General features: G+C 42.7%; 1 protein-coding gene across 2 annotated transcripts in view; it reads right to left on the minus strand.

Moving 5' to 3' along the window:
* Window positions 1–14,559, minus strand: part of MORC4 (MORC family CW-type zinc finger 4) — a 49,627-nt gene extending 35,068 nt beyond the window's left edge. For both annotated transcript variants that reach the window (XM_073228207.1, XM_017653646.3), the window contains exons 1-3: window positions 14,197–14,559; window positions 14,006–14,078; window positions 8,055–8,187 (exon numbers count right to left, since the gene is read on the minus strand). In XM_073228207.1, coding sequence (XP_073084308.1) covers window positions 8,055–8,187; window positions 14,006–14,078; window positions 14,197–14,298 — 308 coding nt within the window. In that variant the 5' untranslated portion in view covers window positions 14,299–14,559. The remainder of the gene's footprint in view (window positions 1–8,054; window positions 8,188–14,005; window positions 14,079–14,196) is intronic.
* Between the last annotated feature and the right edge of the window lie 7,486 nt (window positions 14,560–22,045).

The raw sequence follows: 22,045 nt of genomic DNA on the forward strand, positions 1-22,045 counted from the left end.
TACATGGATTATGCACTGTATTCTAACAATAACATAAGCTAGAGAAAAGAAGACTTTTTTCAAATTGTCACAAATCCCTCCTAAATTTTCCAATATATTTACTGAAAAACTTCCCTGTATATAAGTGGACCTGCTTAGTTCAAACCCATGTTGTACAAGGGTCAACTGTATAGGGTTATTTGGACTTAATCCTTTTCTAATACAACAAAAGCTTCAATTAGGTGGTCAAAGGAAAGTGGTGAAGTGAAAACAGGGTGACTATATTACTCCTTTCATTTCCTAGCCATTGCTGCCTCTTCTGCCATCTATCATCTCTTTCTCCCTTTGTAAGTATAAACCTTTACTGTGTTACTTAGCTTGGGGAGACCAAATGACCATATAAGGTTGAGAAGGTAAGTAGTAGGCCAGGGCCAGAAACAGAAATGGAAAGGATAAGAATAATGAGCAGACAAAAGCTGGAAGCTCTGGATTTTGTTTTTTTTGTTATGTTCGACCTCACTCTTCTGATGTGTTCTTTCACTCTACTTACGTTCCCATGTGAGGTATTCTATTTAACTGAAAGTTGCAGAATGGATGCCAGGTACCAATCAAATAACTACCTAATATAAATGCCCTCAGAATAAACAGAATTGTAGGAATGAATTTTATATAGTTCAGTATAGCTCTCTAACTTTTCACAGTGGTATCCTGGCTTAAACAGATGGTTTCTCTTCACTCAGTCACTCCTGTTCACTAAGTAAGTCTGACATAAGAGACAACAGTGTTGACATACAAAAGGGGTTTGGATGGATTCAAGATGGTGGCATGAGAGGTGAGACAGAGAACTCCTCCCAAAACCACAAATAGTACAAAAATATAGTTAATTAATACAACTAAACATAAAACAGCAACAGGAAAGAAGGCTGAACCAGACTGCATACAGACCTCATGAACAGAGCACACCTCACGAAACAGGGTAACATACCAAAGCTCTGATCCAGCGGGACCCAAGCCCTTCCCCCACCCCAGCTCACTGGCAGGAGGAAGAGAACCGGAGTGGGGAGGAGGTGGAAGCCTGGGACTGCTGAACAACTAGCCCTGGAGATTTGCTTTGCGAGCAGAAACCTACACTATGTGGTGCTCTGGAGGTTGGGGAGCTGGGACAGGCGGAGTTGCCTGAGAGATGGACATTCTGGCTGTTTGTGGAGGATGGGATCCACATCCGGCAGCTCTGTGACAGGGGAAAGAGAGGTGGGCTGAGAGGCTTCCTAGCAGCTAGAGGGCTGCTGAAGGGGCGGGGTTTGCACAGAACTTGCTGCATGGGAGAAGGAAGAGCTGGACAAGGCTGTCTGAGCACACTCTGCCCAGCAGGTTGCAAACTTTGAGTAGCTTTGGGCACTCCTTCCCCCTGGCTGGCTGCTCAGCTCCGAGGCCCCCACTGTGACACGCAGCCTACCGAGCCTTCCTCCTGGCTTGACAGTACCGGCTCACAAACCAGCAGTCACTGCGCTGGCATTAGGCCAGCCAGATGGAGGCCCCACCTACAACAGCTACAGACACAAAGCACAGAGGCTTAAACCTGTGTGCTTGGCCCACTGGCTGTGATACTGGAGACAGGAACTGATGATGGGAATCAGGAAACAGATCTTTCCTCTCCCCAGGCACCAGCTCCACTCCCCAATGACCCCCAACCTCACTCTAGGGGGTGAGCAGCTCCAGAGACTGGAGCTTCTGGGCACTAGAGGGCACCACATAGAAATATGAAACATCAAAAGGATCTGATTCATACCAAAATCTCACAAACCCCAGAAAAAGTACCAAATGAAACCGAACTAACCAATCTTCCTGAAAGAGAGTTCAAAATAAAAATCATAAACATGCTTATGGAGGTACAAAAAAATATTCCAGAACTCAGGAATGAATTTAAGTCGGAGACTCAATCATTAAGAAATTCAATGAAACATACAATGGAGGGATTTAAAAGCAGATTAGATGTAGTAGAGGAGACAGTAAATGGAACAGAAATTAGAGAAGAGGAATACAAAGAAGCTGAGTCACAGAGAGAAAAACGAATCTCTAAGAATGAAAGAATATTGAGAGAACTGTGTGACTAATTCAAATGGAACAATATTCGCATTATAGGGGTACCAGAAGAGGAAGAGAGAGAGAAAAAGGGATAGAAAGTGTTATTGAGGAGGTAATTGCTGAAAACTTATCCAATCTGGGGAAGGAGATAGTCTCTCAAGCCATGGAGGTGCACAGATCTCCCAACACAGGGACCCAAGGAAGACAACATCAAGACATGTAATAATTAAAATGGCAAAGATCAAGGATAAAGACAGAGTATTAAAGGCAACCAGAGAGAGAAAAAAGATCACATACAAAGGAAAACCCATCAGGCTATCATCAGACTTCTCAACAGAAACTATACAGGCGAGAAGGGAGTGGCATGATATATTTAATGCAATGAAGTAGAAGGGTCTTCAACCAAGAACACTCTACCTGACAAGGTTATCATTTAAATTTGAAGGAGGGATTAAACAATTTTCAGATAAGCAAAAGCTGAGAGAATTTACCTCCCACAAACCATCTCTACAGTGCATTTTGGAGTGACCCCTATAGATGGCAGTATTTCTAAGGATAAACAGATGTCACCCAAGGGATAGACTAAGAGTACAGAATATGATTCATAACATTCATAGAATGGAAGAGGAAGAAAAAGAAAAAGGAGTCAAAAAAAGAAGAAACTTTAGGTTGTATTTGTAATAGCATACAAAGTGAGTTAAATTAGACTGTTAGATAGTAAGGGAATTACCCTTGAACCTTTGGTAACCACAAATCTAAAGCCTGCAAGGGCAATAAGCACATACCTATCGATAATCACCCTAAATGTAAATGGTCTCAATGCACCAATCAAAAGACATAGAGTCACTGAACGGATAAAAAAATAAGACCTATCAATATGCTGCCCACAAGGGACTCACTTCAAACCCAAAGACATACACAGACTGAAAGTAAAAAGATGGAAAAACATATTTCATGCAACTAATAGGGAGAAAAAAGCAGGAGTTGCAGTACTTGTATCAGACAAAATAGACTTCAAAACCAAGAAAGTAACAAGAGACAAAGAAGAACATTACATAATGATAAAGGGGTCAGTCCAACAAGAGGATATAACTATTATAAATATCTATGTACCTCCATATGTGAAACAAATACTAAAAGAATTAAAGGGGGAAACAGAATGCAATGCATTCATTTTAGGAGACTTCAACACACCACTCATTCCAAAGGACAGATCCACCAGACAGAAAATATGTAAAGAGACCAAGGCACTGAACAACCTATTAGAACAGATGGACCTAACGGACATCTACAGAACACTCCATCCAAAAGCAAAAGGATACACATTCTTCTCAAGTGCACATGGAATATTTTCAAGAATAGATCATATACTAGGCCACAAAAAGAACCTCAGTAAATTCAAAAAGATTGAAATTGAACCAACCAGCTTCTCAGATCACAAAGGTATGAAACTAGAAATAAATTACACAAAGAAAACGAAAAAGCCCACAAACACATGGAGGCTTAATAACATGTTCCTAAATAATCAATGGATCAATTACCAAATAAAAACAGATCAGCAATATTGGAGACAAATAACAACAATAATTCACCACCACAAAATTTGTGGGATGCAGCAAAGGCTGTGCTAAGAGGGAAATATATTCCAGTACAGGCCTACCTCAAGAAAGAAAAACAATTCCCAATGAACAGTCTAAACTCACAGTTAATGAAACTAGAAAAGGAAGAACAAATGAGGCCCAAAGTCAGTAGAAGGAGGGACATAATAAACATTAGAGCAGAAATGAATAAAATTGAGAAGAATAAAACAACAGAAAGAATCAATGAAAGCAGGAACTGGTTCTTCGAGAAAATAAACAAAATAGATAAACCCCTAGCCTGACTTACCAAGAAAAAAAAAAGAGTCTACTCACATAAACAGAATCAGAAATGAGAAAGGAAAAATCACTATGGACACCACAGAAATACAAAGAATTATGAGAGACTACCATGAAAAATTAAATGGTACCCAACTGGATAACCTAGAAGAAATGGACAACTTTCTAGAAAAATACAACCTTCCAAGGCTGACCCAGGAAGAAACAGAAAATCTGAATAGACAAATTATCAACAAAGAAATTGAACTGGTAATCAAAAAACTACCTAAGAACAAAACCTCTGCACCAGATGGTTTCACTGCTGAATTTTATCACACATTTAGTGAAGACCTAACACCCATCCTCCTTAAAGTTTTCCAAGAAGTAGAAGAGGAGGGAATACTTCCAAACTCATTCTATGAGGCCAATATCACTTTAATACCAAAACCAAGCAAAGACACCACAAAAAAAGAAAATTATAGACCAATAAATATCCCTGATGAACACAGATGCAAAAATACTCAAGAAAATATTAGCAAACCAAATTCAAAAATACATCAAAAAGATCATCCATCATGATCAACTGGGATTCATCCCAGGGATGCAAGGATGATACAACATTTGAAAATCCATTAACATCATCCTCTACATCAACAAAAAGGACAAAAACCACATATCCTCTCCATAGATGCTCACAAAGCATTCGACAAAATTCAACATCCATTCATCATAAAAACACCCAACAAAATGGGTACAGAGGGCAAGTACCTCAACATAATAAAGGCCATATATGACAAACCCACAGCCAAAATTATACTTAACAGTGAGAAGCTGAAAGCTCTTCCTTTAAGATAGGGAACAAGACAAGGATGCCCAACTCTCCCCAATGTTATTCAACATAGTTCTGGAGGTCCTAGCCACGGCAATCAGACAAAACAAAGAAATAAAAGCATCCAGATTGGCAAGGAAGAAGTCAAATTGTCCCTGTTTGCAGATGACATGATATCGTACACAAAAAACCCTAAAGAATCTACTCCAAAACTACTAGATCTAATATCTGAATTCAGCGAAGTTCTGGGATACAAAATTAATACACAGAAATCTGTTGCATTCCTATACACTAACAATGAACTAGCAGAAAGAGAAATCAGGAAAACAATTCCATTCACAATTGCATCCAAAATAATAAAATACCTAGGAATAAACCTAACCAAGGAAGTGAAAGACTTTTATTCTGAAAACTACAAGACCCTCAAGAGAGAAATTAAAGAAGATACCAATAAATGGAAACACATCCCATGCTCATTGATAGGAAGAATTAATATTGTCAAAATGGTCATCCTGCCTAAAGCAATCTACAGATTCAATGCAATCCCTATCAAAATACCTACAGTATTCTTCAATGAACTAGAACAAACAGTTCTAAAATTCATATGGAACCACAAGAGACTCCAAATAGCCAAAGCAATCCAGAGAAGGAAGAATAAAATGGGGAATTACGCTCCCTGACTTCAAGCTCTACTACAATACCACAGTAATGAAGACAATTTGGTACTGGCATAAGAAGAGACCCATAGACCAATGGAACAGACTAGAGAGCCCAGATATAAACACAAGCATATATGGTCAATTAATATACGATAAAGGAGCCATGGATATACAATGGGGAAATGACAGGCTCTTCAGCAGTAAGTGTTGGCAAAACTGGACAGCTACATGTAAGAGAATGCAACTGGATTATTGTCTAACCCCATATACAAAAGTAAACTCCAAATGGATCAAAGACCTGAATGTAAGTCATGAAACCTTAAAACTCTTAGAAAAAAACACAGGCAAAAATCTCTTGGACATAAACATGAGCGACTTCTTCATGAACATATCTCCCCGGGCAAAGGAAACAAAAGCAAAAATGAACAAGTGGGACTATATTAAACTAAAAAGCTTCTGTACAGCAAAGGATGCCATCAGTAGAACAAATAGACATCCTACAGTATGGGACAATATATTCATAAATGACATATCTGATAAGGGGTTGACATCCAAAATATATAAAGAGCTCACACACCTCAACAAACAAAAAGCAAATAAGGCAGCTAAAAAATGGGCAGAGGAACTGAACAGACACTTCTCCAAGGAAGAAATTCAGATGGCCAACAGGCACATGAAAAGATGCTCCACATCGCTAATCATCAGAGAAATGCAAATTAAAACCACAATGAGATATCACCTCACACCAGGTAGGATGGCCAACATCCTAAAGACAAACAACAACAAATGTTGGCGAGGATGTGGAGAAAGGGGAACCTTCCTACACTGCTGGTGGGAATGTAAATTAGTTAAACCATTGTGGAAAGCAGTATGGTGGTTCCTAAAAAACTAAAAATAGAAATACCATTTGACCCAGGAATTCCACTCCTAGGAATTTACCCTAAGAATGCAGCAGCCCAGTTTGAAAAAGACATATGCACCCCTATGTTTATTGCAGCACTATTTACAGTAGCCAAGAAATGGAAGCAACCTAAGTGTCCATCAGTAGATGAATGGATAAAGAAAGATGTGGTACACATACACAATGGAATATTATTCAGCCATAAGGAGGAAACAAATACTACCATTTGCAACAACCTAGATGGAGCTAGAGGGTATTATGCTCAGTGAAATAAGCCAAGTGGTGAAAGACTATTTCACTCATCTGTGGAGTATAAACAACAAAGCAAAAACTGAAGGAATAAAACAGTAGCAGACTCAGAGAACCGAAGAACGGACTAACAGTTACCAAAGGGAAAGGGACTGGGGATAGTGAGTGGGAAGGGAGGGATAAGGGGGAAATAGGGGCATTACATTTAGCACACATAATGCAGCGGGGAGTTGGGGGACACAGGAAAGGCAGTATATACAGAGAAGACAAGTCATGATTCTATAGCATCTTAGTACACTGATGGGCAGTGACTGTAATGGGGTATTTGGGAGGGACTTGATAATAGGGGGAGTCTAGTAACTATAATGTTGTGTAAGTAATTGTACATTAATGATACCAAAAACAAAAACAGAAACATTTTGCTACTTGAAACTATCAAAACAGTGAAAAGATAAAAAAACACACATTTATAATTGGCTGTGCCCAAATTTCATTTATTTTCTTTGACTGACAAAGGGATTTCCTTACAAATGGGGTTAGAGAATTAGAATACCTTCGGAGAACTACAACCAAATGGATGTTTTCCACTTTTATAGTTCAGAACCCTTTCCCTCCACCACTGTACCCCTCCACTGTTACTTATGCTGCACACACTAGTTCAGGAAGCCACATGGAGAATAATCAGCCTCATCTGCTAAAAATGGAAGATGGAAGGAGTTGAGGAAACTCATCCTTCACTGAGTGATATGTGAAGATAATTAAGTACAAACTTAACAGTCTCAACTACCAACCTTTTAAAGTAATTATATGAACTGAGCATGGCAACAGAAATCTCTAACACTAGGCTTCAGCAGTTAGAAAAGAGAATTTCCTAACTTTGCAATTATATGCCAAAACCTTCGAAGATTATGTGTATAAATGACTTCTATTTCTCTTTGATGGCACGTGATTTCACCCACAAATCGTCCCAGCTCTAATATTTCTTATCTAAGATTGGGTTTAGGTTAATATAAATCACAGAAGGTGACCAGTGAGACCTGGAGGCTTTTACACTTGCTCTTCTCTTTGCTTGAACTCATCCCTTGACCCCTACTCCTTTACCTTGTTAAATTCTACTACTCACCCTTAGATCTCAGCTTAAATACCACTTCATCTAAGAGGTTCTTCCTGACCTACTGGCTTAGATTGAGTTCCCCTGCTGACTTATCCCATTGCATCCTATACTTTCCTATCATTATATCTACTTACCACTTTTTATTATGATTATGCTTAATTATGATCTGAACTGCCAGCTAGAATATGATTCTGCCAGCTAGACTGTATATACTGTGAGGGCAAGAACAGTGTCTATCTCATAACCAGTGCCCTGGCACATAATAGATGCCCAATGAATATTTGTTGAATGAATAAAAGGAAAGTAAAATATTAAAGAAAGTATTAAGCCTTAAATAGAGTTCATGAACTCAACAAGAGAAAAAGAAAAAAGGCCTTTTTACCTGAGCATTCGGTGTAGTTTAAGAGGTGTCATCCCACATCCGTCATCAGTAAAGGTCAAACAAGATTTATTATTGATCTTCTCAACATCTATAAAGACTGTCCTGGCAGAAACATCTGGATCTACAGCATTATCTGCAAAAAGTAGAAATCTGTGATATTAGACCTCATTTCCTAATATTTGATTAAAATCTCTAGTTCAGTGCCCCTAAGACATAAAACTGTTCTTTATTCCCTTCACGTGGGTGTCCCAGAAGGTAAGCAGGGAGCATTAATAGTTATGCACTTACTAGGTTACAGAGAACAACAGATATGATGGCAGATGGGCTTATGAAGCTGATTTTGTAGATTTCATATAATGACTGATCTGTAATCTGCCTTCCTCCCTTCAAATTTCGGGGTCTGCAGGAAAAATAACTCCTCCTATATACAGAGGATTCTGTTCCATTTTTATCTTATTCTTGTCTTTTACCTACTTTACTGCTCATGAACGCATACAGTATAGGGTGGCTATGGAGAAGAGTTGAATTGGCAATTTTGGTACACATAGATGCATATTACACAGTTACAATTCATTTGTGAAAACTGTTTTATACTGTTTTACATCACCTCCTTTGTTAAAGAACACAGATACTATCACCACCCCTGTTGTAGCCTGAGAAGCACTGGAAGAGTTAGAAATTAAAATCAAAACATTTAATTGCCTGCCTAGATCCCAGGGATGGCAACAGCATGCTTAGAGAGAAGCAGTGATTCTGCTTAGGTACTCTGTAATAGTCAAAGGTGAAGCTGTCCAACCCTCATTAAACAGAGAACAGAGAATTAAAGTAGACAAAAAATGTATATAGGAAGTTTGACAACTCCTCCTGAGTTAGGTCTTCGTGTTAATTATTTAAGACTCCAAAGACATCAGATATTCTGATATATGCGTCATATCCACCCCAGGGTGTGCTATTGTCTAGTGGCCGGCCACATGATTTGGTCACAGGCGCCAGTTTATTGACACATGTGGTGCAGAAGTCTCATTTAGGCTCACCAGCCCCAGTGGGAGGGTAGTTTGTGCAATCTGTTGGATAGCTTCTTTAAGACTCCTGTCTCTACTAGCTCTTCAGTCAAGACAGAGACCTTCCCTTCCACCTCCTTCCCTTTCCCTAGCATCCTGTACTGCTCTAAGACCATGTGGCTGGCTGAGAGATCCTGATGGGGTCCCAGTTCTATATACCTGTCCCACTAGTACTGTTCAAATCCTGTCATTTCTCCACTGGAAGCATCCCTTATGAGCAAGAGAATTACTACACATATCCAAAATAGCAACTTTTACAGTATAATTAACAGTATCATTTATAACCACTTGGATGTGTAGAATGTCCATCAAATAAAACAAGACACAGATTAATTTCAAGGGCCATGACGGCACTGATAAAAACTGATTGTAATCCAAAAAGTCTTAACAGCAGGAAGGTATTGCTAACAGCCCCAGAAGGAAGTTAAGGGGTCTGAGACAGTCAGTCTTGAAGGACTAGGTGTAGCCAAAGCCCTGTGTTATGTGGTAAATCATGTGAGCCCACTTTTGGTGGGAATTTTAGGCTTGACATGCGATAGAGGCTTTGTAATAATAAATAGAGCATTTTACTTTATAGTAACAATAAACATAGTATTTTACTTTGTGTAAGAGGCAGTTTTTTTCTTTGACAGAAAGACTCAACACTGTGAAGCTACCTATGTTGTTTCAAGAAACTACTTGGCAAGCAGGCCCTGAATTGTTTTGGGGCCTATCATGGCAAAAAGCCAGAGGTGCTGAGACTGATATCTTTAACTTATCAACCAACAAGACATCATTTCCACTTTGAAAAGTTTGGACATAAAAAAATTTTTGTCTAATGTTTTATGAACATTCACAATTCAAATACATAACACATATATATCAATTCCAATTCTGCATTTATGCAGCAATGCATTCAATGAATCCCGCTCATAGTCCTTTCACAGAATCACTCCTAATTACTTTTTTCCTCTGTACTGCAAATTTTGCCCAAACTTTCCTGGGTGTTTTTTTACACGAGCACAACAAAGAGTTTTAATACAGGCACTTCAGGAGTTACAAGGTAGCTGCCAGGAGCAGCTAGACATTTTTATCTCCTTGGCTGGAAGCTGGTGGAGTACAGGGGGTCGGGGACGTGCAGGAAACCAAGAGTAGCTAGCTGCAGCAGCAGAGAACAAGACATCAGCAGATAAGCAGGCTGCAGTAAGCACAGCTTTGCACCCACTTTGTTTTAAGTGGACTTTCACTCAACAAATGAAATTATAACAAGGTCAACCTCAACAAATGAACTTATAAATATACAGCATCAATCTGGTGGCTAGTTTCAATCCTACCTCTTGCTGCTTAAGCCTTGAAAAATATGTCAACATATAGCATATGCTGTCAGATTCCAGGGGAATCTATTTTCTGGGGCCCAGTCCACCCAGCCTATGAACAGGTAGGACAGTGAGAGAACCCCCACTCCTCTCCCCTTGTCATCCACTTAGGCGAGAGCTGCATTACATGCCTGGGATGTCTTGTGCTACCAGATCCCACAGAGACTTCTCTCTCCTCCCCTGGTCACTACTACCCTTAGTGGGAGGACACTATCTCTACCCCATCCTCACCTGCCACTTAGGCAAGGGCATGAGAAACCATATCCCAGGGAATCTATCTTATCCCCTTAACCTGGCCCACCCCCTCTGGTCTTCTAAAAAAAGCACTGCAACTGAAGATTCATATCTCATCAGAACCTGGGAGGCGATCAGAAACTGTCCCATGACAACCCCCTCCCCAGGGAAGACAGGATGCTGAGTGGAAGATGGCTTTAAGGTAGCGCTTCACAAGCCTCCCAGCCTCCCCTCTTCCACGAGTATGGCTAACGTGGGTTACTGCCCGGTGGCAAGAGCCAAGCGGCTGCCCTACAGGCATCCTCCAAGTATTGAAGAGTATTCATGTAAAATCAAGGACGTCATCCTCTCCAACACAAGCCCATCCTTCTTCTTCTGAATAAATATAAAATACACACACACACACACACACACACACACACACACACACACAAACACACACACAATTAACCCTTAATAACAGAAGTCTGAACTGTCCAGGACCAATTATACATTGATGTTCTTTCAATAAATATATTGGACAAATTTTTGGAGATATGCAACAATTTGAAAAAAACATTTTCCTTTCTCTAGCTTACTTTGTTTTAAGAATACAGTATGTAATCCATATGACATACAAAATATGTGTTAACTGACTGTTTATGTTATTAGTAAGGCTTCCAGTCAACAAAAGGCTATTAGTGGCTAAATTTGGGGGGAGTCAAAAAGTTTCATGAGGATTTTCAACTGCATGGGAGGTAGACACCCCTAGCCTCCTCACTGTTCAAGGATCAACTGTGTATGTGCATGTGTGTGTGTGTAGTCAGCATTCAATTCACATAATGCTGGCATTCAAATGACCACAAGTTTTAAATTTGAAAGTCATTTTTTATCCCTCACTCTTACCCTATACTGTCTTACATTTTGTCATTTCTATTCCCACTGTCACTTTATTAGTTTACAGAGTTTATGCCCTCTCATCTGGATTATTCAGATAACCTCCTGTCCTTCAAAGCCATGTTTCTCTCTTCTCCAATCCATCCTATACACTGCTGCGAGATCACCTTTCCTGAAGTGCAGCTCTGACCATGACATTCCTCTGCTCAGAAAACTCCAGACTAAAAGGACAAATACCTGAACACAGTCACATCCTCGTTCCTGTCTGCCTAACTTCATTACCTACTTAGTATTCGGAGTAAAAAGACGTGTGTTTGAGTCCTGGATCTACTACTTACTAGACATGTAACCTTGGAAAAGTCCATTAAATTCTCTGAGCCTCTGTATCCTTATCTGCAGGATGAGAAGAATAATACCAACTACCTCAAAGGGTAAAGTTAAAAATGTATTTGTGAAAGCTCTTTGTAAGCTCTCTAAGAACTATCTGGGAACTCCAGGATCTAATTAAACTCAGCTACTCAGTATTCTTCATGCCTTTGTTCATGCAGTTGTTCCTTTTGCCTGGAATGCCCTCCCCTCCCCACACCAATATCCACATGTCCCAATCCTTCAAATCTCAGCTCAAATATCACCTACTCTACAAAGCTTTTCCTAACCCTCCTCTTCCTGGTAAGCTGGAAATCATCCCTCCTTCCTCTGAACTCCCACAGCACTCAGTGTATCTTTGCTGATGTATCACTTTCTATCTTGCTGGTACATAAAGCGGAAACCTTCTGTACAAGTTTTATCTCCCCCACTAGAAGACTAAATCCATGTTGTATTCAGTTTTGTACCTACCACGTGGTCTTTCCCACAGTGAGTACTCAATAAATATTTATCAAATGAATGATTCACTAGAAAATGAATGCCTAAGTGGAGGAGAAAACTGTTAAGAGAAAACCTAAAATGAAAGCCTTGGGTTATGAGTTAACAGTCTGCTCTCCCTTTCCCTATTATGAGTATGTCCATAAATAGCTGTGATTTGGTTTTAAAATCTGTGTCTCTGTATGTATGTGTGCAGGCACGTGTGTACATGCAATACACATACACACTTGTACACATATGGGACACCTTAGGCCAGACTTTAGTTCTTTAAATTAATGCTTAAGACAAAAATCATATATATTCAAAATAACAAATGGAACACTCTTCAGATCACCAGTAAAGTTGTTTTGCACAGTGCCACTGTGAAGGAACAACATATTGTCTCCCAATTCCCACTAAGTAAATTGTCACTTTTCCCTCCCTTCTTCATTTAAGTTACATGCAGATACACCTTATTCCACTGCACAGAGTTTCACTCAAGGCATACTACAAAACCTTAAAGAGGTAGTACCTGTTCTCTAGGATTCAGAATGTGTCAATGTCAATTTTTCCCTGCACCTTCTAATGAACAGTCATACATATTGTGGGCATTCTGTGTTATAGTCAAACTAATCATGAAAGTTTCCTGTCACCCTTCCAAATAACTCCTGACCACCTCATCCTGCTGCCACTGATTTCTTGTTCAAGACAGCTCATACTGCATGGATGGCAATTACTTAAGTAGGGACTGGAGCTCATTTGGGGAGCTCTGATACCATTTGCAAGATGTTTAGTGCTACCTTGCTCCCTACTCATCTCTCCCTTCTTTCCATTTTTGAAACATTTATCATGTGCTCTGTATGCTGCTTCATTTTTGTCTAGGAATGTTTTTCTTTGCTTTCCACACAGTATTTAGCACACTACTGCAAAAGCTGGGGGTAGTTGGCTTCAAGGGATCAACTGAAAATGCTTTAAAAGCAAAACATTGGTGGAGCGAGAGGTTAAGTGCTCAGTATTCATTCCAGCGGTGTGAGGGCGCTCGTGGACGACAGACCCAACCCTCCAGAGTCACAGGGAGCCAAATGCACTCGTGTCATCTCTTAAGAGATTGTTCCATCATTCCCAGACTCCGGTCTCAAAAGTTAAAGAACTCCGTTTTACAGACCTTTCCTCCTGACCCTGCCTGGTCCTCTACAATGCCCCTTTGCTAGCATGACGCCGTAGTAGGTTCGCCAGTCCCTGCGGAGCCTAACAGCCTTGGGGCCCGATATTTTTATGCAGCTCCCTTTGATTATTAAGCTATCCTAAAGTGCCCGGAACATCAGGAGCCAGAGAGAAAAACCACACGGGAATTCTAACTCTTTGGACACACCTTGTTTCCTCAACTTTATTCGCGGAACCTCCTCCCCGGCTAGAGCGCCGATCCCCTGCTCCGCATGCGGAGCCGGGGCCGGTCCCGACGCCCCCACCTCAGAGCCCGCCCGCCCCGCTCGGCTCCGCACATTCCTTTCGCGTCCGCGGCACCACGTTGGAACCACCACTGACTCGGGCGATAGCGGCCAGGCCCGCCCACGCCACTCACCTAGCAGCTCCGCGATGGCACCAAAGGGTCGCGTGTGGCTGTTGGAGTTGCTCTGTAGATAGCGGGGGCTCATCTGGGGGCGAGAGAAAGTCCCGTTCCACGTGAGGCCTCGGCTCGCCGGGCCTTCCCCACGCGCCCCCCGCAGCCACGGGACCCGCGCGCGCGCCCGCCCCCTCCGGCCCCCGACCTACCGTGCTCAGGCGGATCCCAAAGCCTTGAGGGACCCCGCCCGGCTGGGGCAGCCCGCTGCCCGGCACGCCAGGGCCTACAGGGGGCCCTCGGTTCAGAAGCATTTTTTTGGCCGCCACGATACGCTACCGCTACCGCCGGACTTCTCGCCCGGCCGTCCAGAACCAGCCTTCGCTCGCGCCCGCTCGCAGCAGGCGGCGACCGTCTGGGATCCGCCCTCGCACGCTCCACCCGTGGCTGGCGGGGGCGGGGCGCGCTCCAGCCACCTGTGCCGGGCGAGGGGGAGGGGTGAGGCTGGGAGAGCCGAGCGGCGGCCCAACCCTGTCAGCACCTCTCCAGACCCACCGACTGCAAGGGCGGTCTCAAAGCCGAAGGGAAAATGGCGGCCTTCTTATAGACGTTCCTTGATCCCCGCCCCTAATTAATTATTGGAGTTTGCCATAGGCCAGGCGGCCGAGCGGGAAAGCGCAGGGGGCGGGGGCGGGGGCGAGGGGAGGGGCGGGAATGAGGAGAGAGCAGAGAGAGGGTGTAGGGATATCTGGAACCGAGTCCCACTTTGGCCGCATGACTAACGGGCAGGTTAAGACAAGTCCTACAAATTCGAAAGACTGCAGTTTTGCTATCTGGGAAGATAGAGGGCTCGCGTGATGGGAAAGCATTCGGACTACTCTGGCTTAAGTGCCTCCAGAAGCACCCAAAACTTTTAGAAGGCAATTGGCAAATAATCTTCAAAGATTTGTAAGGGTGCGCAGGGAGACCGTTTATAAAAGGAGAAATTAGAATCCACTTAAATACCACAAAATGGGGGATTGGTTAAATTATGGAGTATCTATTAATGGAATACTAAGCAGTTCTTTAAGGCCATGTGTGTAGAGGGATATTTATTGATGTGGAAAATATTCATGAGGGAACTAAGTGAACAAGAGGTTAGGACATATAGTGTAACTTGATACCTCTTATTGGAAAAATAAGCATATATATGCATACACATACATACATACATATGCACGTGTACACAATGAAAAACATTTGATATATCTCAAGATGGTATCTCCAGGTCTGAAATTCTGAATTTTTATTTTCCTGTTGGTATTTTCTAGTTTTTGTACTATTAAACATAACACTGCTTGATTATAGAAAAAGATACTTTTAATTTAAAAAGACATATAGTCCTGGTATGGATGAACCACAATTTCTTTAACCTCTCCTCTCTGGTAACTCAGGTTGTTTTCAATTTTTTTTGACAATATAAAGAATGCTGCCTCAGACATCCTTTTTTACAGATCATTAATTTCTGGTACTATAATTTCTACAGAATATTGCTGTGTCCTAATAGCATATGTGGTTTACTCTTCATAAACACTGTAAGATGGGGGTGATTTGCTCTCCCAACGATAGCTATTTTGTCAGGCTTATAGCAGTAGATGGTCCAGATCTCTTAACTTCTTGCCAATCTTTTGAATAAAAAGTAATTATCTTCTTATTGTCTTAATTTGCATGTTCCCAACTACCAGTGAAGCAGAATATCTTCCCACATGCTTATTGTACATTTGTACCTCCCCGTCTGTAAGTGCCTGTTTATATCCTTTGAACATCATCTTCCCTCACTGGGTCCTTTGCATTTGTCCTTTTTTTCTTTGGCATCGTTTTAAAAATATTTTTAATACATAAGAGTATATGAGAGAATGATATAACAAATCCCCATATATTTATTATTCAGATTCAGAAATTATCAAGGCTTTGCCGTACTTGCTTTATGTTTTTTCTTTTTTTCCCATTTCTGTAAGTATTTCAGAACAAATCTTAAACATCATGTCATTTTACCCTATATACTTCAGTGTCCTCTAAAAACGTGGACACTTTCTATAAAACATAACCACAATGCCACTTTCACACTAAAAAGAATTCATAACAATTCTTTGATGTCCTCTAATACCCAGTCCATATTCTCATTTCCTCAATTATCTTAAAAAATGTCTTTTTACATTTGGTTTGTTTAAATCTAGATCCAAACAAGATACACACATGGCACTTAGTTATGTGTCTTAAATCTACCCTAATCTAAAACAGTCCACCCTCTTTTTTTTCTTCATGCTATCAAGTTGTGTAACCAAGTCACTTAGACTGTTGAATGCCCTACATTCTCATTTGTCTGTTTGCTTCTTTGCATAGTCACTTAGCTTGCTCCTCTTGTGAGAGGAATGAGTGTAACTTAACTGTAAGCCATAAGTTGGTGCTAAAGGCTTCATTAGATTCCACTACAAAGTTTTTGAAACAGGAATGTTCATAGATAGTGCTGTATTCATCGTACTACATCACATCAGGAAGTAGTACTGTACAGATGCAGGAGCAGTGGGTTCAGGCAGAAGCAGCCTGAATGTTCCACTATACAGTTGCCCATCATCCTTTTACTTTAGGATTTCATTAATTGATGTCCATTGTCTGAAAAAAAAAACTGGGGATGGTGTGCAAAACAATGATGGTCTAATGCCATCATTTCTTGTTCATTTATTAACTGGAGCCTTTGGTATCAAACTTAATCTTATCAACCATGGCTGGTTACTCTGAAATACAATTCTGTAGACAGGGCAGGATAAATGCTTGATTCGTCACTTTTAATTGATAATTTTTAGGGTAAAGAGTTGGTACCTGTGATGGATACTGTGATGTACCAACCCATCTCCTATTTCAATAGAGGACTTTTTGGCTGAGCTTCTGAGAGAACTATTGGCAAGCTGCCTTCAGCTGTTAGGTGCTTCAAGGATTGCCTGAGGTACAGAGGGTTGTCTCACTCAAGGTCACAAAGCAATAAATGTGTTTTAAACTTTATTTCTCCCTTTGACTGATTTCGGTTTTTAGAGGTATTTTGTCCCAGGATTTCCTCTCCCTGGACTTACAGGGAGGAACATGACTACACCCCAAGTTGCTGGAAGAACAAGACAACATGGATTGGCAGGAGCTGGAGAGTTCATGAGAAGCTGGATTCTGAGAGTGCTTGATGAAGGGAGTCAGACTATAAAGTCAGATAAAGGAGAGTTCATCAGTGTGGGAAGAGTCTCCAGGAACACAGGATTTAACACACTGGCAAGGCCCACAAGAAACGGTACAAACTCTCAATGAATAAGGATGGCTCCTTACAAGGTCAGAAAAAGTGATGTTCCACACTAAGTGAGGGTGAATGCAAGCATTGCTATGGCAATAGTGGGAGAGGGGATGAAAAAAATTCAGAAGTGGGCAAACCAGAGTGGATAAACTGAACAATACTGGAAAACTGAATGGAAAGCCATGGGATACACCATTTGCCAAGGAAGAGGAATGAACTGATGAAACAGGCCCAAGCACCCGTGAGAAATTCAGGGTGGCTCTCATCTGTAGTTAGGCCTGACAGTGGAGAGGCCCTGTCAGAACTGGGCTCACTATGGCAATACGGACTCTAGAGCTCTGAAATGATAGAGATTCTATGGCTGCATATAGCCACCAAAAGTCAATTATCATAGTGAGTGGCAGTGTTGGGGCAGAAGCCAGAGGGCCTGAGGTGCAGTTACGGAAGTGGTAAATAGAACATAGCATCCCTAGGGGAAGAATAGATGAGTAGAGACAACAAGTGTCCATTCTGCTGATGTGTTACCCAGACCCTATGTCTGGATGGCACATGTGTCATTCTCCTTGCAGAGTAACCCACTGCCATTTCTTCCTCTCAGCACAGCACAGTATTCTGAAAGCCTTGTTTGACCCTCACTCTGATTTGACTCAAGGCTTGAAACTTCTAAAAATGCCCTTCGACAGCCTTCTACTAAGTGGCGTGGCCCATCTGTCTTGCTTGCTTTTAGGCACTGCAAACACTGCACTAAGTATTGGTATGTTTACTAATTGGGGGATTTGGTGTTTAAACTAAAGCTTTGTGTCTTCCCAAGATTTTGCGTCCTGATTGGCAGATGGGGTCAGAGGCTGCCTCTCATCTCTCTCCAGCTCCACAAGGCAGAGGGGTGACCCTGAGGAGCCAAGGAGGCTGCTGGAAGTCTAGGATTTGACCTCCGGGCCTCGATGCTGCTACACAACAAGAAACAAAAGTAGCAAACGAATCCATACAAATCCCATCACTGCGGCTTCAAGGGCCATAAAAAGACCAAAACTGAGGTTCCACATACTTCACCACTGAACGGTGCTGTGGCGGCAGCTGGCGCAGTGTGCGGGAGGACTCCAGGGAACAGGTCCCATCAGTGGGCACAGCATGGTGCCAGTTGTGAAACCCTGGGTCTTGCTGCAAAATGAGGAGCAGGGAAGTGCTTCAGCAGGGAGTGGTGGGCCCCTCTGAAAACTCCTAGCATGCCTCTGTGGGTCAGAGCTCTAAACCTCAAGGCCAGTCTTACCCTGGTGCAGGGCCTGGGGTCTCAAGCCCTGAGCCTTCTACATGACCTTTTTTTATTTCAGCCTGGTTCAGGCTGAGTTCCCCTAACCACTGCTCCAGGCAAGTGGAGGAGCCCTCGAGGACCCAGAGAGGCCCTCACATTTCCTCCTGGCGGTTAGGTAGCTAGAACTGTATGACATATGCATGTACTCATGACAATGCAGGGTCCTCCTGGGGAAGCAAGGGGATTCCTCCTGGCACCTTTTGCCCTAGTCTCTAAGGTCATTTGTCTCAGGTTCCCGGATGGACTGACACAGAGCCTAAGAGGAATCAGTGTGGGAGGTTAGCCAGGTGTGGTAGAAAGGTTGAGAGTCAGAAGACATGGGTTGTCCTGACTCCACTAAGTTGACTTGTGAACTTGGGAAGTTGTCATAGGCCATGTTCCCAGGGAAACCAGGTGTGAGACCCAGCTTTGTGGGCAGGAGGATTCTTGCAGAGCTCTCTCAGGCCTGACCCCTGTGGGGTATGAAGAAAGGACTGGGTAGAGGAAGAAGTTGAGCTTTGATGCAGCCACAACAAAGGCCTTAGCTGATCACACAGGGAGCTCTAGAGGCCAGCATGGTTTGTCCCTTCAGAGTTGTCCAAGATTGTGGGAAAGGGACTAGGGCTTTGTGCTTCTGCAGTGAGCTGTCAGCTGGGATGGGTGCACCACCCTGGGCCTGGTGGCTCTCTTCAGCCTGGTGAGGAGCTGAGCTGTGCGCTGTCCATTGCCAACACTCCCTACAGCTGGGAATGTGGGGGCTGCCATGCTAAAGGGTAGGGGTGAAGCTGGCAGGGCCAACAGCATGTTTTCAGCAAGTTACTGCCCCTCTCTGGGCCCCAGTTTTCTCATCTGTAAGATGAGTGCTGAGGATGAGCTGTAGGAACCCTTCCAGCTCCGGGGCTCTGATTCCACCAGCCCACCCCTCTGCTCTTACCACCACCTCCCTTTCTCTTAAGTTACACACAATTTAATGTCTCACCCCTTCTTAAATTTCTGCAGTTGACTCATTGACTGATAAAGTAAAAATTCCTTAGGGGACTTTCAAGGCCCTCCACGATCTAGGCCCGACTTATCCCTTCAGCCTCCTTCCTCATTATTTACTCTCCACGGCAAACATTTTTGTTTCTATCCTGTTTCCCCTGAAAACACTCTCCCCTCCTTTCTTCTGCACTTTCAGTAAGGGTGTGTCCTTCATGCATTCATATGCAGGGTATAGTGGAAAGGGCTCTGGAGCCTGTCCTGGGTTGAAATCCTAGGCCCAAGTCTTCTCAGCTATTAGCTACATGGCCTTAGGCAGGTCACTTAGAGCCTCTCTCTCGCATCCGATAATATGGAGATTTTTCTTATTGATATCTTTTTCGTATGATTGTTTTGAGAAGCAAATGAAGTACCATATGTGAACTGCCTAGTCCAAAGCTTAACAGAACTCATCAATGTTCCCTCTTTCCTTTGTTGAAAACAGCTAAACCTAAGAACATTTCCAGTAATTAGTTTAAAAATATTTAGAATGAATAAATGCTGTACATGATTTGGTACTTTTCTCAGTCATACTTAACTCAAGAAAAATCAAGCCACTCAGAATTTTGTCTGGTGCCGAGGAAATCCCCAGTCTCTGTTCAGGCTGCCGCTTAGTCTACATCCTTCTCAGAAGCCAAGGTCTCTCCACCTCAGTCACAAGAACACAGAAGCCTTTTTATTCCCTTGACCAGGAGGCATCAGTCAGCACTGACACAGGGACTGTGGGCTTAGACAGAGTAGGGGGAGGGCCTCCGGGAAAAACAAAGCAAAATAATCCATTGCGAGATTTGCTTTGGCCTGTTAGGGGGCCCAGCTTGTTTCTCTGACTTTATCCACCTACTGCTTTTCTTAGTCCGCCCTAGTCAAGTGATTAGTGCCACCTGGGCAGTGTAACAAGCAAGGCCGAAACAAACACGGAGGATTCCATCTTGAAAATAAGATGGCATTTTAAAACCCAATTGTTAAAAAGTAACCTTAAAATACTTTCTTTTTTCCACAGGATAATTCATTGAAAACTCTTAACATACTTGTAAGATAAATTCTAGCTGAAATAAGCAAGCGAAGAGAGGCAACAAAGGGCCAGGTAATTAATTTATTTGAATGCAAACACCCTGGCGAGACTTCCTCAGTCTACAGAAATAGACGTTGGGGAATTCGCGCGCGTAAACAGGCATGCAGCGAGTTTTTAAAGAAGGTGCGGGTAGGCAGAGCTTAGATTTACAGCGGTGCGAGGATTGGCTAACGTTTCAGGTTGAGAGGGGGCAGCAGCCGGGGACTTTGACACGTCATCAGGGTCCGACATGGGAGGGGGCAGCAGCCGGGGACTTTGACACGTCATCAGGGTCCGACGTGCTTGCTCCTCCCGTCAGTGTTCTCAGCCTTACAATACTCTTTAACAAACTCAGCCCACCTTGGGAGCAAAGCAGGCAGTCTTGGGTGATATGCTCCCAGACCCGGAAGCTGCTATCCTGGGAGGAAATCAGAGCAGTAAATTTCTTGTAATAACCAGGAAGACTAAAAATGTCTCTTCAAAGATAAACATTTTTGGACCACAGAGCAGCTGTACATCCCCAGCCTTTTGTCTCTCAACCTCCTCTAAAACCCCTAGACAATGCACTACGGTGGGACTCCTCTCCCTTTATCTCTATATAAAAGCCTCTGCCTTACTCTTCTACCTTGAGGTTTGTGAAGTTCATTCTTCGACTCTGCGAACAAGAACCCGGGCATCAGCATCACCTGGGAACTTGTTGGAAACATACATTCTCATTTACCACCATCCCAGATCTACTGACCAGAAACTCTGGGGGTGAGGCCCAGCAACCTGGGTTTGACCAAACACTCTTGATACTAGGTGATTCTGATGCATGCGTGGTTTGAGAACCACTCCTGCTCTATAGGTCAGGACTCATCTTGGGCCACACGCACTGGGGTTTATTGGTACCTCAGTTTCCTCTACCGTCCAGGAGGAAGAGGCATGAGAGTGGGGTTAGAAAACTTCAGAAGAGACTAGGCCTTTGACAGGAGGTCCTGGGTGTAACCTGCACTCTTCCATCATAGTAGGAGCCACAGGCGTTGCTTGGCTCTGCCCAAAGCTCAGCCCTTCTGAGCTAGAAGCTCCTCCAGGTCACATAGTGCAGTCCCTGCCTCTGGGCAAGTCCTCCCAGAACCACAGACTCTCGACTTTCAAGCTTACTCAGCTTGGCACCTAAAGCAGTGATTCTCAAAGTGTGGTCCTTAGAACAGCAGTGTCAGGGTCACCAGGGAACATGTTAGAAATGCAAATTCTCAGGCCCACCCCAGAACTACTACAGGTGATTTTGATGCTGATTCAAGTTTAAGTATCATTGGCATAGACTTAGCCAACAAGTTTAACTCAATTTCTTTTTTCCAACCTCCCCATCCTCTGGCTACTGCTTCCTTACTACACAGAAGATAAAAAGGA

The sequence above is a fragment of the Manis javanica genome, chromosome X, assembly GCF_040802235.1.
Source record: "Manis javanica isolate MJ-LG chromosome X, MJ_LKY, whole genome shotgun sequence".
NCBI lineage: Eukaryota > Metazoa > Chordata > Mammalia > Pholidota > Manidae > Manis > Manis javanica.